This window comes from Ictidomys tridecemlineatus, chromosome 3 (genome assembly GCF_052094955.1).
Source record: "Ictidomys tridecemlineatus isolate mIctTri1 chromosome 3, mIctTri1.hap1, whole genome shotgun sequence".
Taxonomy (NCBI): Eukaryota; Metazoa; Chordata; class Mammalia; order Rodentia; family Sciuridae; genus Ictidomys; species Ictidomys tridecemlineatus.
Window position 1 is genome coordinate 5,335,193 of NC_135479.1, and position 15,589 is coordinate 5,350,781.

The 15,589-nt window shown below is 46.9% G+C and overlaps 1 protein-coding gene across 2 annotated transcripts in view; it reads left to right on the forward strand.

The window, feature by feature from the left end:
- Srp68 (signal recognition particle 68) overlaps positions 1-9,610 on the forward strand; it is a 41,388-nt gene extending 31,778 nt beyond the window's left edge. The window contains exons 11-16 of one of the 2 annotated variants that reach the window (XM_005332584.5): positions 3,341-3,497; positions 4,243-4,337; positions 5,381-5,510; positions 7,276-7,351; positions 7,977-8,029; positions 8,470-9,610. In XM_005332584.5, coding sequence (XP_005332641.2) covers positions 3,341-3,497; positions 4,243-4,337; positions 5,381-5,510; positions 7,276-7,351; positions 7,977-8,029; positions 8,470-8,697 — 739 coding nt within the window. In that variant the 3' untranslated portion in view covers positions 8,698-9,610. Of the gene's footprint in view, positions 1-3,340; positions 3,498-4,242; positions 4,338-5,380; positions 5,511-6,897; positions 7,109-7,275; positions 7,352-7,976; positions 8,030-8,469 lie in introns of those variants that run through there. The other variant, XM_078041642.1, reaches the window with a different exon arrangement.
- The last annotated feature ends 5,979 nt before the right edge of the window (positions 9,611-15,589 follow it).

The window sequence follows — 15,589 nt, forward strand, 5'->3', positions numbered from 1 at the left end:
TTGAATCTCCAATGATGCAAAAAAAAAAAGTTGTGTGTGTATAAAATGTATATGTATATATAATTTATTAATATGTAACAAGTAACATTACTGCATATAAGTACATTTTATCATATAATAGTATATGTACTGCAGTTGGGTCCAGTGGCACACACCAATAATCCCAGTGACTTGGAAGGCTGAGACAGGAGGATCATAAATTCAAGTTCAGCCTCAGCAACTCTAAGCATGACCCTGTCTCTAAATAAAAACTTTTTTTTTTTAAAAAAAGGTCTGGGCATGGCCTGGGGTTGTGACAAAGCATGTGTGAGGCACTGGGTTTGGTTCTCAGCACCATATAAATAAAAATAAGTAAGTAAACAAATAAAGGTCTATGAACAACTAAAAAAAAAGTCTGAGCATATCACTCAGTGGTAGAGTACCCCTGGGTTCAGTCCCCAGAACTATTTAAAAAAAAAACAAGTTTGTATTCTGCTTTTGGCGGGCAGAATTATTTAAATAATTTAAATATTATTTAAATATGTATTATATAATGTAAGCTTAGAAGGTAAAGCACGATTCATAATTTCAAAGCTCCCTGAGTCCCCCCAGCTTATTCCTCCCCTTCTTCTAGAGCTAACCACTCTCCTTCCTAGTGCCAAGCTCTGATTTTTATTCACCTTTGTGTTCTGAACATTTTGAAGTTGTCCCTTTCATGTTTAATTTCTCCTCAAGTTTTATTCTATCTGCAGTTATTTTTGTGTAAGGTAGGACTCTGCTTCACTTTTTTGCATCAGGATAATGGATTATTTTAGTACAGCTTACTGAGCACTCCACCCTTTCTTCAGGCTCTGCGGTACATTTTCCTCTTGTGGACACCCTCCACTGCCTTCCCCTTCATTGACCTACTGGTCTTTACTTCATTGATGCAGTGAATTACTGTAACTTCACATTAAGTCCTGAAAGCTAGTAGAGGACGTTCCCATCACCAGGTATTTCCCTGGGCATGTCTTGACCATTTTCTTTGTGATTTTAAAATCACTTTTGTCAGTTTGGTGTGTGTGGGTGGGGTGGGGTGTGTGTGTGTGTGTGGTATAGGGGATGAACCTAGGGCTCCACCCACATTAGGCAAGTGCTTTAACTGGTTTTCATTTTTTTTAAATATGGGGTAGGGCTGCAGGTATATATCTCAGTAGCAGAGCACATGAGGTCATTCAAAAAGAGTAAACATAGGTTATTTTGTTTTACAGAGGAAAGAAGAGTGACTTGTTTTTTTTTTTTTTTTTGCTAACATTCTGGGGAGAAATATTACCTCTGAAAACTACTTCTCATTAGACTTTTCCATTTGACCTTGAAAATTTATTTCTTAGCCACTGCTTATAACTTAGATGGTAAACCTGCCATTTCCCTTGCCCATCTTCTTCTTTTTTTAATCCTTGTGTTTGTTGCTGTAACCCTGGGCCACGAACACACTAGGCAGGCGCTCTGTTACTGAGCCACATACCTAGCCCCTTGTGATTTTTTTTTTATTTTAAAAGAAAAAAAAAGGGCTGTGGATGTAGCACAGCAATAGAGCACTTGGCTAGCACACTCAGGACCCTGAGGTCCATCCTCAGTTCTGCCAAAAAAAAAAAACCAGAAAACAAAAATCAGTATACTTTACACTCGGTATCCATTTTTAGGTATTTGGTATTATGTGAATGTCATATTGACTGCCAGATGACTCAGATACATAGAATACTAAGTGAGAGAGGCCCTGAGATGTTATCTGTTTCAACAACCTGAGGAGAAAGATGTGGCTCCTTGAGTCTTGGTGACCACTTATAGTCACTGAAAAGGCATCCAGAGTTGCTCTGACCTTCTGACCTTGAAAAGACTCTCCAAAACCTTTTCCAATGCTGAGGAAATTTGGAAACCTTGATGTCGCCTTGCTCTTGGGTCCGTTCTCTCACCTTCAGGTTAGCTAGTTTCAGTGTCATGGATTTCCATGATGGGAAGGCCAGATTTGAGGAAAAACAGATGAACCAGAAATCAGGTGGCTTGTATCATTTTGTGTATAATAGTGTTTGGCAGTCTGAGTTTTCTGCAAAGCTTTTTAGGAAATTGTATCTCATGACCTTCTCATCCATTTCTTGGAAGCAGCTGTTCTTAATTTTGTTCATGAAATAAATTCTTTTGGTATTCACCTCCTTATCTCTCTAAATGACATGTGTACTTGCTACTTCTTGATAAGTCATTTTTCAGCCTTCCAGTATAGCCCTAGTCTCACCTGCTCTGTGTGCACACCACCACTAACTACATTCCCAGCATGGCTTTCCCAGTTTTTATGCCATCTAAAAGCTTATTTGTATTCTTTCATCTTTGTTGTTGTTGAATAGTTTATGAGATTTTTGTTCCCAGCAAAATCTGGTTCTTCCAGGTTGCTTGTTTTCCCTTTGGAGTTTGGCCTCCTCTTTCTTATTAGAGGTTTTTCTTAATGTCTACTGATCTTGCTCCCCACTCTAGTGGAAGGAGGGGGCTTCTCAGGTGAGGTTGCTGTGTGTGTGTGCACGGGGCTTCTCAGGCATGGTCCTTACTCAGGTGTTTGGCTCTTCTTTTCTATGGAGAAAACCCCCTAAGAATCTTACAGGGTTTTTTCTTGGGCTGGTCTGATGCCTGGAATATATCTGGCCGTTCTTGTTCTGGAAGCTGAGTAGAGAGGGCCTGGGGTTCACACTTGCACTTTATAATCTCTTAGTCTTCATGGACATTATGAAGTTCTTGACCTCCGCTGGCCTATGTCCCTGACTTCAGGCCTCTTTTGCATCCTCTCAAGAAATGGCCTCTAGCCGAGTAAGGTAGGGTTTAAGAGTGCTGAATTCTTAAACACTCACCATGTTTTTACTCCAACCTAAAATAAGTATCACATGTCTTCTTATATCCACGTGACTAGTGAGCACAACCATCTAAAGAGACTCATGGCAGTGTTTCAAAGAAGGTCATTGAGGAATGGGGGCAGCTGTGCATGCACACACCTGCATTAGGCAAGTCTTTGTTCCAGAAACTGGCTTCCACCCATGGACCTTCTTAGAGACTAGCAACAGCCTCTGAAGCCAAGAGCTGTGTGACTCAAAAAATATACAGAGAACCTAATTTAATCTGAAATAAAATTTTGTGATAAGATCTCATTCAGGTTCCCTACAAATTTGCCACTGAATAGCTACTCAATAAAAGAGGCCTTGTGAGCCTGAAGCCCAGATCAGATAGCCCTGATGTGTGACACACCCTTACTTCACATGTCCCCTAGGTCAGTCCTAACTTATAGTCCCAACTCATAGAGCTTCTCTAAGTATGACCTGAGCTGACACATGATCCATTCCAGCTACCTAACTTACATCAAGCTGTCGACGGCAATCAGGCGTAACGAGAACATGGCCAAAGGCCTGCAGAAGGCTCTGTTGCAGCAGCAGCCAGAAGACGACAGCAAGCGTTCTCCCCGGCCCCAAGACCTGATCCGGCTCTACGACATCATTCTCCAGGTGACCCTTGGGGACCAGGAAGGCAAGGACTGCCTTCTGCCTGTGTTGGACACCAGTGACTTAAGTTTGCATACAAAAGGGCCATGGCACCAAGGAACATTTAGTAAATGGATGAAAGAACAAAAGTCTTGGCTCATTTTAGTGGTCTGTGAGCCCCCATACTTCAATGTGTTGAAGTGAGAGACTCATAAGCCCACAGGTATTAACTTCCCTATGTAAGATACTCTCTCTGCAGCAGTGGTACACCTGTAGTCCCAGCTGCTTGGGAGGCTGAGGCTGGAGGATCACTTGAGCCCATGGGTTTGAGACCAGCCTGGACAGCATAGTGAGACTGTCTCAAAAAAAAGTAAATAAAAAGATATTCTACCAGACGCTCTGGAGACCTGAGTTCCTACTGTCTCAGCCCACTGGGAGTTTGTTAGCTAGTAAGATTGCTATACATGCATACACACACACAAGGTATCTGTATAGCTGCCAAATGCGTGGGTCACTCCAAAATAAAAGTTCAGAGCTGGAAGATCCCTTCCAGTCCAAGAAGTCTCTGAAGGTGGGTGAAATATGAATTGATTGGTAAACTTGGTGTCTTAGAGGGGGACAGGGAACACCAGGTGCAACTATTGCCCTCACAGACTTTGCTCATCATTTTGATCACAGACTTTTTTTCTGCCCTTATCTCTTCTTACAATGTCTCTGACAAGAACTTGTTCTGAGGTCTTCTCATTTTCTTCTTTCATCTATTATACAGAATCTGGTGGAATTATTACAGCTTCCTGGCTTGGAGGAAGACAGAGCCTTCCAGAAAGAGATAGGCCTGAAGACCCTGGTGTTCAAGGCATATAGGTAACATCATGAGAAGGACAGCAGGGCTGTCTTATGCCTCACAGTGGTTCTGTAAGTTTTCAGCCATGGCCCACTCCATAGTAGATGGGGTTGTTACCTACTAGGTTTTTTGAAAAAAAATGTATGAAACCGGTGGCACACACCTCTAATCCCAGCAACTCAAGGGACTGGGAAACAGGTGAATGGCAAATTTGAGGCTAGCCTCAGCAATTTAGCAAGTCCGTGTCTTAGAATACAACATTTTTTTTTTTTAGATGTTGGGTGGGCCTTTATTTTGTTCACTTATTTATATGTGGTGCTGAGAATCCAACCCAGTGCCTTGCACAAGCCAGGCAAGTGCTCTACTACTGAGCCACAACCCCAGCTCCCATGAATACACTTTTTAAAAAGACTGCAGATGTAGCTCAGTGTTAGAGTACCTCTGGATTCAATCTCCAGAATCACAAAAAAAGAAAAATATGAACAGAGATGAGTCATTGCAGAGAGTGGCAAGTGTGATTTTTTGTGGGGAGATGGGGTACCAGGGATTGAACTCGCTGGCACTCACCTGCTGAGCTGCATCCCCAGCCCTATTTTGTAGTTTATTTAGAGACAGTGTCTCACTGAGTCGCTTAGCACCTCGCCGAGGCTGCCTTTGAACTCACAATCCTCCTGTCTCAACCTTCCAAGCTGCTGGGATTACAGGTGTGCGCCACGGGGCCCAGCTGGCCAGTGGGATTTATATTTCTGCCAGACAAGTGTTTCCTCCTGCCTATCCGAGGCTGCCACCGTCCTCTTTTGGGGAGCTGTCCTGTGTTTGCAGAGTGCGCTAGTAAGCAAAAGATGGGCTATGTATTGAACCTAGGTGGTCATCTCTGATTGCTGGGAAGGACCTGTACCTTAGCCAAGCAAACCTGACCATTGTTGTGGGGGAGTTCCAAGGTGGTGATCCTGAATTTAAAATTCTGTTTCCAAGTTTGAAGTAAGCCTAAACTGCATGGAAAGCCTTTCTCTTGGGCAACTATTGCTTTAGAATACTGTGGCTCTTTTTCCCTCCCCAACAGGTGTTTTTTCATTGCTCAGTCCTACGTGTTGGTGAAGAAATGGAGCGAAGCCCTCGTTCTATACGATAGAGTCCTGAAATATGCAAATGAAGTGAATTCAGATGCTGGAACCTTCAGGAACAGCTTAAAGGTGAGCTATCAACTGCTCCTTGTCTCCCAAGTCCAGGAGGTCAGGTGGTGAGATGGTGCAAGGGCCCCTCTGGGGGCATGCCTGCAGGGTGCTTCCCAGGCTGGATTCCTGGTCCCCCTTGAGCTGTAGGCTGAGTAAAAGATGGGTGTCTGGGTCCCTGTCCTCGACCACCAGAGAGTGAACATGTACTTTCGAAAGCCTCTCAGTGATTCTAATGTGCAGTGAAGTTGAGAACCATTGGCAAGGGCCTTCTTGTACAGAGTATGTCCAAGCCCAGTAGCATGGGGAGCTGGTTAGAATTGCAGACTCATGGGCCCCAGCCCTGACCTTAAGAGTCAAGAGTCTGTGTTTTAACTGGACCCTAGGCAATGTGGGTGTCCAGTCATGCTTAGAAAGTACCCATCTAAAATACAGCCTGAAAGACTCCACAGCTTGCTTGATCTCACTGGTTGGCGAGTACCACCTAGCTGCATAATCTTGTAGACTGCTGTGATGAGACATAGCTTTTTAAACATTGGCTGGGCCAAGGAATCTATGTGTTTTTTTTTTTTTTTTTTTTTTTTTTTTTTTTTTTAAAGAGAGTGGGAGAGAGGAGAGAGAGAGAGAATTTTTAATATTTATTTTTTAGTTCTCGGCGGACACAACATCTTTGTTGGCATGTGGTGCTGAGGATCGAACCCGGGCCGCATGCATGCCAGGCGAGCGCGCTACTGCTTGAGCCACATTCCCAGCCCCTCTATGTGTGTTTTAGAGTAGAGACTGTTGAAAAGAAAATCAGTTTTACTGTCATTCATGGAGTCACAGTCAGCATTTGAGAGCTGCTGCTTTGTGCTTGGGAACACCAGGCCCCAGGAGGAAAAATGTCCTCCTGGTTTTGGCCTTTAGAGAGCATGTGGCTTTATAGTAGCCTCAAGACCCATATGTGGGAATCTTGCAAAGACAGAGGGTTGGGACTAGGACTCAAGGGCAGAGCACATGTTGAGCATGTATGAGACCCTGGCTTTGATCCCCAGCACCACAAAAGAGAGGCATGGTGTACAGACAAGGGAATAGGAAGGAGGGATGGAGGTGGGGCAGAAGAGGGGTATGGATAGTGGCAGCATCACTACAGTGGGATGTCATTTGGGGACAAAGCCACAAAGCAGTATGGATCATTCATCTCTGGAGAAAAGAATGAGCTGTTGTATAAATATCCACCTGACCTTATATGCTGAATGGTTTGGGGGAAGTGTCAGAGAATGGAGGCAGGAAGGATTATGTAGTGGCCAGACCTTATCAGATCATTCCCACTATGCCAAGTAATTCTGAGGCTAAGAGCAAGGTATCACTGTCCTAAAAGTGGGGAGATGTAGTGGCTTTGATTCTGAGCACCTGCTCTGCTCCCCAGGCTGCAGCTGCCACAGTCTTCGACATCTCCATGCTGCAGGATTTTCACCTGCCAAGTGGAGGTACAAATGATCCTAATTGATCCAGAACATTGAATCAACACCTAGGTGGACGGTTTAGAACAGTGCTGGCACATGGGACATTTTGTGCATGGTCACTTTATTAATATTACCATTACTATTTCGGGCATCATTACTGAAGCTGTGGCATAGCTTTTCCCTCTTGAAATAGGCCAGTTTTTTGTTTTTGTTTTAAATAGAATCATTTTTAAAAGCCCAAATCCTATGAGAATCCCAGTGGGATTGCATAACCCAGGTTAATGTGGTATGCCGCTCCGGCCCGGCCCGCTCCTGAGCGCGCCTTCTCGGAATCGTTGCAGGACCTACCTGACGTGCAAGAGCTCATCACCCAAGTGCGGTCAGAGAAGTGCTCCCTGCAGGCTGCAGCCATCCTGGGTGAGCCACTTGCCTTGTCTGGGCTACTATGTCCCCAGAGTTCCCTTTCCTGTCCCTCTTCTTCTCCCCCACACCCTCTCTACACTAGCTACTATTTTAAGCCTAATGTGGAAAAGGGTTATTGGGTTAGTTTGTTTAAGCATTTATTTTTCCCAGGCTTTCCTTCCTTCTTTGTTTGTGGTACTGGAGATTGAACCCAGGGGCATGCTATACCCTTGCCCCTTTGTATACTTGAGACAGGGTCTTACTATATTGCTCAGGCTGTCCTTGAATTTGGGGTAAATCTTCTGCCTCAGCCTCATAATTAGCTGGGATTATGGATGTGCACCACCCTGCCTGACTGGGGTCTTTTCTTTTGCCACATTAGGCACTGAACTATACAAAGGGACTTAGAGGAACACTGTCATACTGTCCTTTCTCCCCCTCACCATCTTGCATCCAGCTGTGGCAAGGCCAACCACAATAGATCTGGGAATAATCATTCCTTTATATCAATTCTTGGCAGAATTTGGACCCAGAAGGGAGATGGCTAACTCCCTACATGCTGTCTACCCTTGCTCTTGGATTTAGAAGTCCCGCTTGAAAAGACTTCTCTATTCTTATTGAATCTCTGTGATACTTTCAGATGCAAATGACTCCCATCAAACAGAGACTTCCTCCCAAGTCAGGGACAATAAGGTAAGCATGGCTGTGGTTCCTGAGGAACTGGAGGATTAATAACTCCCTTGGAATGAGTAAATGTATAGTAGAAGGCCCTTCCTTTCTAGAGAAATCCTCTACTTATTCTCCCCCACCCCACCCCACCATTCTCTTGTTCTGAGGCCTGTGAGTTGCCTGGGTAGTTGGTTGGGTGTCTGAATTGCCCTAGGGAGAACACAGAGGAAGTTGTTGCTGTGCAGCTTTGGAGAGCTTTGACCTGAACTTCAGTAGACCTGTAACCCCTTGGTGTCATTGACTGACCTAGAGTATAGGGCTGTGGTAATGCTCCATCCAGGAGATTGTGGGAATGGAAAGAGAGAATGACCATGGGAATGGAAAGTAGTGAACTGGGTGCCCAGAGCATAGTGAAGTCCCACCAGGGGCTCTTCTGTGATTAACACCTTTGATTTGACCTCTAGCCTCTGGTTGAACGGTTTGAGACCTTCTGCCTGGACCCTTCCCTCGTCACCAAGCAAGCCAACCTTGTGCACTTTCCACCGGGATTCCAGCCCATTCCTTGCAAGCCTTTGTTCTTTGACCTGGCCCTCAACCACGTGGCCTTCCCACCCCTTGAGGACAAGTTGGAGCAGAAGACCAAGAGTGGCCTCACTGGATACATCAAGGGCATCTTTGGATTCAGGAGCTAACCAGGCTCTTCTTTGGAGGCAGGGGAGATTCTGACTCTAAATCTGTTGTGAGAAAGTCCCAGCAAATTCCATGGTATTAAATCCAGGTCTATATTGGACCAGGGTGGAGCTCAGCATGCTCAGCCCTGCCTTCCTATATCTTGTGTGTTTGTGCACTTACGTTCTTAACCCCCGTTGCAAGGGCACCCTTCCCTCTTTGGCCATGTGTCAGGGTTGCTCTGTCTCCGTACCTCCTAGGGGACCTCTGTTGTCTGGTCCCCTGTGAGCCATGATTGGTTACCTTTGGTCAGTAATACAGTCAGGGTTCCACACAAGGAAGGGTGGGGCCTTGAAATGTTAAGTCATGTTTCCTCAGTACCATGGATCTGAAATGAACTCATCCTTTCTGTGAGCATCCAGAATCCTTGAGGTTTGTTAATGACTGTGAAGCATTGGCAGTGTCACCCCAGAGTTATGGTCAGCCTTATCCCCTTCACCTCCAAGTGAACATAAAAGTTTCAGAACAAGCAGAGAGCTCTATTTTTAGAAGAAATACGTTACATTCAGAAATGACGAAACTAAATCTTATATTAAAAGGCAAATATGATGGCGACTGTGCCCATTTTTTACATGCCCTCCCTCACGTCCAGCCCAGCTCTCCTCGGGGCCCTGGTTGAATGAGCCTGTGAGGTTGAGTGCGTCCTGGCTTCTGGCAGCTGGGTATAGTCCATGCCAGATTCGGACCTGTTAGAAGCACCATTTTTAAGAAGAGTTCCCAGTCTGTAATTTCAAATGCCATCACCTTTAAATCAGTCTTCTTCTTTACCCTTTTACTTCTCTCCTTAGTCATCCTTTTTTATTTTTACTGTGGCATCAATAATAGACACCAAAAAAGCAATGTAAGAAAGAAGGAATAAAAGTGATTTAAACATGAGCTATATCTGACACCTCTGAGTCCCTTTGGAAGTCGAATCTCACTTGTCTCACAGCAAAGAAAACCCACCCAAGAAATAGCAGCTCATGTGTGGTACAGACATTGAGCAGACAGAGCTGCTTGAAGGGAAGGCTGGAGGCAGAGGGTCTGAGACTGTTACTTCAAAAGCCAGGCTCCCTGTTTCCCAGCCATGGTAGGAAGGAGTAACCTGGAGCTGGACAAGGACAGTAGGAGACCTATGAGGCTTCCCCTTAGAACTACATGTTGTCAAGGGCTCTGGAGATGCTGGGGGAGAGGGGTCTGTTTTCCCCTAAGACTTGTTTGGGATCAGAGAACCTCAAAAAGCTGTTTTGTTCATTCATGTGTTCAGTTTTGTTCTGGTGCTAGGGGTCAAACCCAGGCCCTTGTGCCTGCCAGGCAAATATCCTGCCAGTAAACTGGGCCTCCAGCCTCTTGGGTTTTTTTTTTTTTTTTTCATTTGAAAGTTTTACCATCTACGTCACACAATTTAGGCATATTCTTTCTTCCTGCATCCCTTTGAAGGTACAGCCCAGTCCCTGCCCGGCTCTCTGAGTAGCATTGACTGCTGTTAGCCCCTCACCGACGTAGACCATCGTGTTTAGTATTAAAATTGTGTTTACCCAAGAAGACAGACCTGGCAGGGCTCAGGTCTCGTTTTAGCCCACGCAACCTCACATGGGGTCCCGGGACACTAAGCAGTCGGTTTCGTGCGGAACAGAGTGCCAAAAGCAGGGCTTGTCCTGTCCTCGGCTCCCCAGGTAGCTCTGCCTCTGATAGGACCAGGTCCTGAGTCAGGCCTTGCTGCCCCTCGGCTGGCACAATTTGCTAGAGGGTGTCCCTGAATGAGGTGGGTCCTGTTTCAGCTCATATCCCTCCTTCCGGATGGACTCTGGTACCAGCAGAGGTTCTGATGCTGTCCATCTTTTCCTCCTTATCAAGACCGGAGGAGCTTCACAGAGAAGCTACTCAATCTATTTTAACCCACCCCCCCCTCCCCACCGAGGGTCTGCTGCAGTAACAGTTTCTGTTTTCCTTTCTGCGATTGCGATGGTCTCCATCTGAAGGGACATTGGAGGCCAGCCCAGGGTTCTGTTTGGAGCAGTAAAAGGAGGCGCGAGAAATCCTGAGCATCTCTGGGTTTTTCCACTCTCCATGCACTGGTTTGATGTACTGTCTCCTCTCTGGTTTTACAGTAAGTCAGTATAAATTCTTGGACACATTGATGAAGTGAAACACTGCTGGGCTTGGTTCCCAACTCCTTCCTCTGTGGCCACCTGAGCATCTCACCATGGCTGCAAGGTGATAGCCTGTGATGACAGCATGCCCTTGTCCCACAATGGCCCTGCACCACAGCTGGATTTTTCCTGGTGGCCTCTGCTCCTCCAGGAGAGGAAGGCTGATGCCTGGGGTTTGGAGTATGAGGAGTGTGCTCTGTTCTCTGTCATCACTGTGGCAATGTGAATTTCTCACATGCAAGGCATCATTAATTACACACACATAAAATCAGTCACGGTTCCGAACAGCACATTGCTGTCTGCAGCCTTGCAACGCTTGGAACATTCAGAGGTCTAGGGAAATAGCCAAAGATAGCAAAAATATGTGTTAGTTCTATTTTTTTTTTTTTTAAAGACACTTGTTGCTACAAAGGAGATGGAAAGCAGATTTAGCTGTAAAATTTATTGATGTTCAAGCAAAAAGAATAGATTGGAAGCAGCCTGCACCCTGACACCACCAGCGAATCTGTTGATGTTAAAGACGCTTATGCAGCGGGTGCTGCTGGGCTGCCAGGTGTGGGAAGGGGCAGTGGTTGGGGCCCTCTCTGTGGCAGGCTGGCAGGCAGTCCTTTTCAAACTGTTAAAGAGACTGGTCTCAACTTGTAGCCTGGTGTTTTGTGTGGGCCTGGCTTTGCAGGCAGGATTCTCGTTTCTGCTTAACAGCCCTATCTGAGACCATCTGTCTGCTGAGTAGCTGAGACCTGTAGAGATCTTCAAGGAATTCAGGACCACTTTATTTTCTCAGCCATCCCTTTGCAAGCCAGTGTTCACTGTTGGAAGAGTTTCTGCAAGGTGCCTGTTTGCAGCGGGTGATTGTGTTCAACCCCATTTACTGTGACGATGTTCTCATGCTCGTCTATACTTGAATGAATGCTTGCTGCTTGGCAGAGAACCACAGCCTTGCCAGTAGGCTGAATTGTTCCCAGGGATCTTGTGACAAGCAATCTAGTGACAATAGATTCCATGAGAGTCGAGCACTGGTAGCTCTATCCATTTGGGAATGGAGAATGGTTGCCTGGCCACCAGCAACTTCTCCAAAGCCCCCAGAAGAGCAATAGCAGGGAGAGCAGAATCCCACTGGGCACCACCGTCCCAGGCCTGTTGGCCCTACCCAACTTGCTCAGCTTCTGAGCAGACTCCTGGCACCTACAGGGCAGGGGCATCTGTTTCTTACTCTGGGAGGAAGATGCATAGACATTTCCTCACTGTAAACTGATAGCAAGGAGAGGCCCCCAGATGGTCCAGGCCCAGGATCCAAAGTGAGTTGATGAGCAATGCACTAAGAGGCCCTCGCACTCGGACCCACCCTTCCCCCTCTGCCACCTTTTCTTTTCCCGTTTTTCTTTTCTTTTTTTAAGTACTAGGGCTTAAACCCAGAGAGCTCTACCACTGAGCTACATTCCTCGCCCATCTTTTGAAACAGGGTCTCACTAAGTTGCTGAGACTGGTCTCAAATTTGCAATCCTCCTGCCTCAGCCTCCTGAGTGTCTGGGATTGCAGGTGTGTGCTACCACACCCGGCTCCCCTTCTGGCTTCTGAGCAGAGTCCTGCTAAGTCTAAACAAAGCTGTTAGGACAACAGGTAGATAGACTTAGGCCTTTCCAATTTCCTGACGATGAAGACAGGTTAAGCAAGCCTCCCCTCAGCCATAAAGACTGTTAGGTTTGTCTGCAGGTTTGAATGTCTGTTTTATGAACACTTTCTCGCAGAGCAATGCTTCCAGCAGGTGTGCCAGCACCCTGCTGTTGTGGCTCAGCTGACAGGGCTATCAGCTGCAGAGCCCACAGGCCCCAGACCTATTGATTAAGATCTGCCATAAAGGTACCAGAGGCCCTGAGCCCAAGGGTAACTTGAGGAGGCCCAGAGATCCAGCAGTTCCTGAGCAAGCCTGGGAGGGCCAGGCCCCTGGGGTGGGCAGTGGGGTGTGTTACACATTGTGGGAGGGAGGTGTGTGCTGTACCTGCACTGGTCCTACAGGTGATCGCAGGCTGGCCTCTGGGGCTCAAGGCCTGTGAAGGGGATCATTCATGGGGAGCAACAGATACGCCAAGCAGCTTTGGATTTGGGGATTTTCAGTGTCCCCATTGTGTTCTCTGGCCATTAGTATGAGTCCTATTCTCGACACAGGCAGGTTTGTGTTTTGGGGTTTGGTTTTTAGATGCTGCTTCTAGGTCCTCCCTGTAAAAGGTTCCAAAGGAGCAGCTAGCACTTTCCCTCCTGGCTGCTCTGGTTAGGAGAGCCACATAGCCTTTGCTTCTCTCCAGCGGACCTTCAGCATTTCTTTTTTATCAGACTGTTGGTCAAATTCACATCTAGAAGAGCCTCCTCCAGACAACCCTGCAGATTCCTGGGGCCTCGGCCTCTACCCTAGCCTTGAGACTGTGCAAGTGGAAGGTGGCCCAGCCCTCATATTTCCCTGCCACTTGCTTGTCCTCTCTAGGCCCAGCTGGTGCAGGCACTCTGCTCCTCAGAGGGTCAAGGGGCATAAGGAAGGGGAGGCTATTTAGCCTGGGTCCAAGGGTCTGTTGGCAGAGTACAAATAGCAATTTCCTGAAAAAGCAGAGCCTGTCCTCATCAGGGAGCAGCCTAATGATCCCAGGACAAGAGAACTGCCACCATCTGCTTCATCAGGGCCCCTTGAACTGTAGGAGAAAGTGGACATCTAAGGACTTAAGCCCAGGCACTCTCACCAAGTGCCACCCTGTGGCCTGGCTGCCTGGGTGCCTAGCTGTGCGTGGCAGCCTCAGGTGCTGGGAGCTATGCTGCTTTCAGTCTGCTCAGACCGCAGGCCCATGATCTGTGTGGAGCTCCAGGCTAGGGATGTAAGCCAGCTGCAACTAAAAGTAGGGAATCCTGATCTCAGATCTCTCAGTCCATGGAAGAGGAAGCCATGAAAAGCAAGGGAAGGACAAGAAGCCAGATGAGAGGAGATGCGCCAGGGCCAAGACCTGAGGAAGCTGGAAGGAGTCACCCTGTCCAGCTGCCAGGTCAGAGTCTCAGAATTCTATCATGAACGACAAAGGCAGGTCTTCCCTGTATTTTTTTAATTTCCTAATAGCCATATTTATTTATTTATTTTTGTGGTACTGGGATTGAATCCAGGGGTATTCTACCACTGAGCCCCAGCCCTTTAGTTTTTATATTTTGAGCCAGAGTCTTGCTAAGTTTCTAAGGCCAGCCAGCCTCAAGCTTACAATCCTCCTGCCTCAGGCTTTGGAGTGGCTAGGATTAAAGGTCTGTGCCACCACACCTGGCAAGTGGCTACATCCCCCCACCCCACCCCATGGTGCTAGGGATTGAACCCAGGGCCTCATGCACAACAGGCAAGTGCTCTACCCCTGAGCCACATTCACCAGACCAAGAAACCACATTTTAAAAAGAAAAAACAACAGGTCAAATTAAGAATGCATTTCATTTAACTGAATATACCCAAAATATTGCAACATGTAATCAGTATAAAAATTAATAATGAGGGGCTGGGGTTGTGGTTCAGAGGAAGAGCACTTGCCTAGTATGCATGAGGCACTGGATTTGACCCTCAGCATCATGTAAAAATAAATGTATTGTGTACACTGATAACTAAAAAATAAATATTTAAAAACAGTGAGACATTTATGTTCTTTTCCCATATCAGTTTGGGCCAGGCACCTTCAGATGCCCACGAGACACACAACAGGGCTTGTGGTGACTGTGGGACATTAAGAATCTTGGCGAAGGCAATTCTATGCTGGCCTTCTAAATGTAATGAGGGTGATAGGCCAGAGATGAAACATAAATACAGCTATGCCTCTGTGTGTGTGTGTGTGTGTGTGTGTGTGTGTATGTGTGTGTGTGTGTCCATATTCTTTCTCCTGTGATTTATTCTTGGGGTCAGGATCACTGACATTTGAGCAGGAGCATCCCATAGTGATGAGTCACCTCAGTGTCTATGTGTTCCTGCCCCGAAGCCCTCATCTGGGGAGCCAGTCTGATTTGATCTGGCAGGAGACAGTCATGCCAGGAAGTCAGCTCTTGTTTTTCCAGCAGTGAATCAGTTAGTGCTTGATCCCTGGGCAGGTGAGGGCCCCTGTAGTGCTCATTTATCACCAGGAGAGCTTCTGCGGAGAGTGGCGAAGCTCAGACAGTCTTGACTTCGGCTGAAGTCTAGACATCCCCCCCACAGAACCCCTATAGCCACCACCTCCCAGGAAGGGCCTAATGTCAAAGGTGGAACGGGTTGGCCTCTGCACCCTGCTGTCATTTAGACGAATGAATGGCCCCTTCTGAGAAAATGGATTGCAGGTGTGCCACTAGTGGTTATAAGGAAGATGCTCTGGCGGGGGATACAGCTCAGTTGGTAGAATGTTGCCTCTCATGCACAAGGCCCTGGGTTCAATCCCCAGCAACACACACACACACACACACACACACACACACACACAGGAAGATGCTCTCCAAGACTAAAGAAAGTGGGGCTGGGGTGGGGGCTAGGGTGCAAGCTGAGTGACGTGCCATCTCTGGCACCATCTCGATAATCACACTTTGCCAGGAGCATAAGCCACCTTGGTTCCTGTTGCTACTTGTTCTGGCAGGCCTCCCTAGGCCCTCCCATCCTGCTCACTGCCAACCCTCTCCTCGGGAACTGGAGACTCCTTGGTTCCCTCTCCAGGGCCAAGTTCAGTGGCTTGTCCATGAGACACTGAGC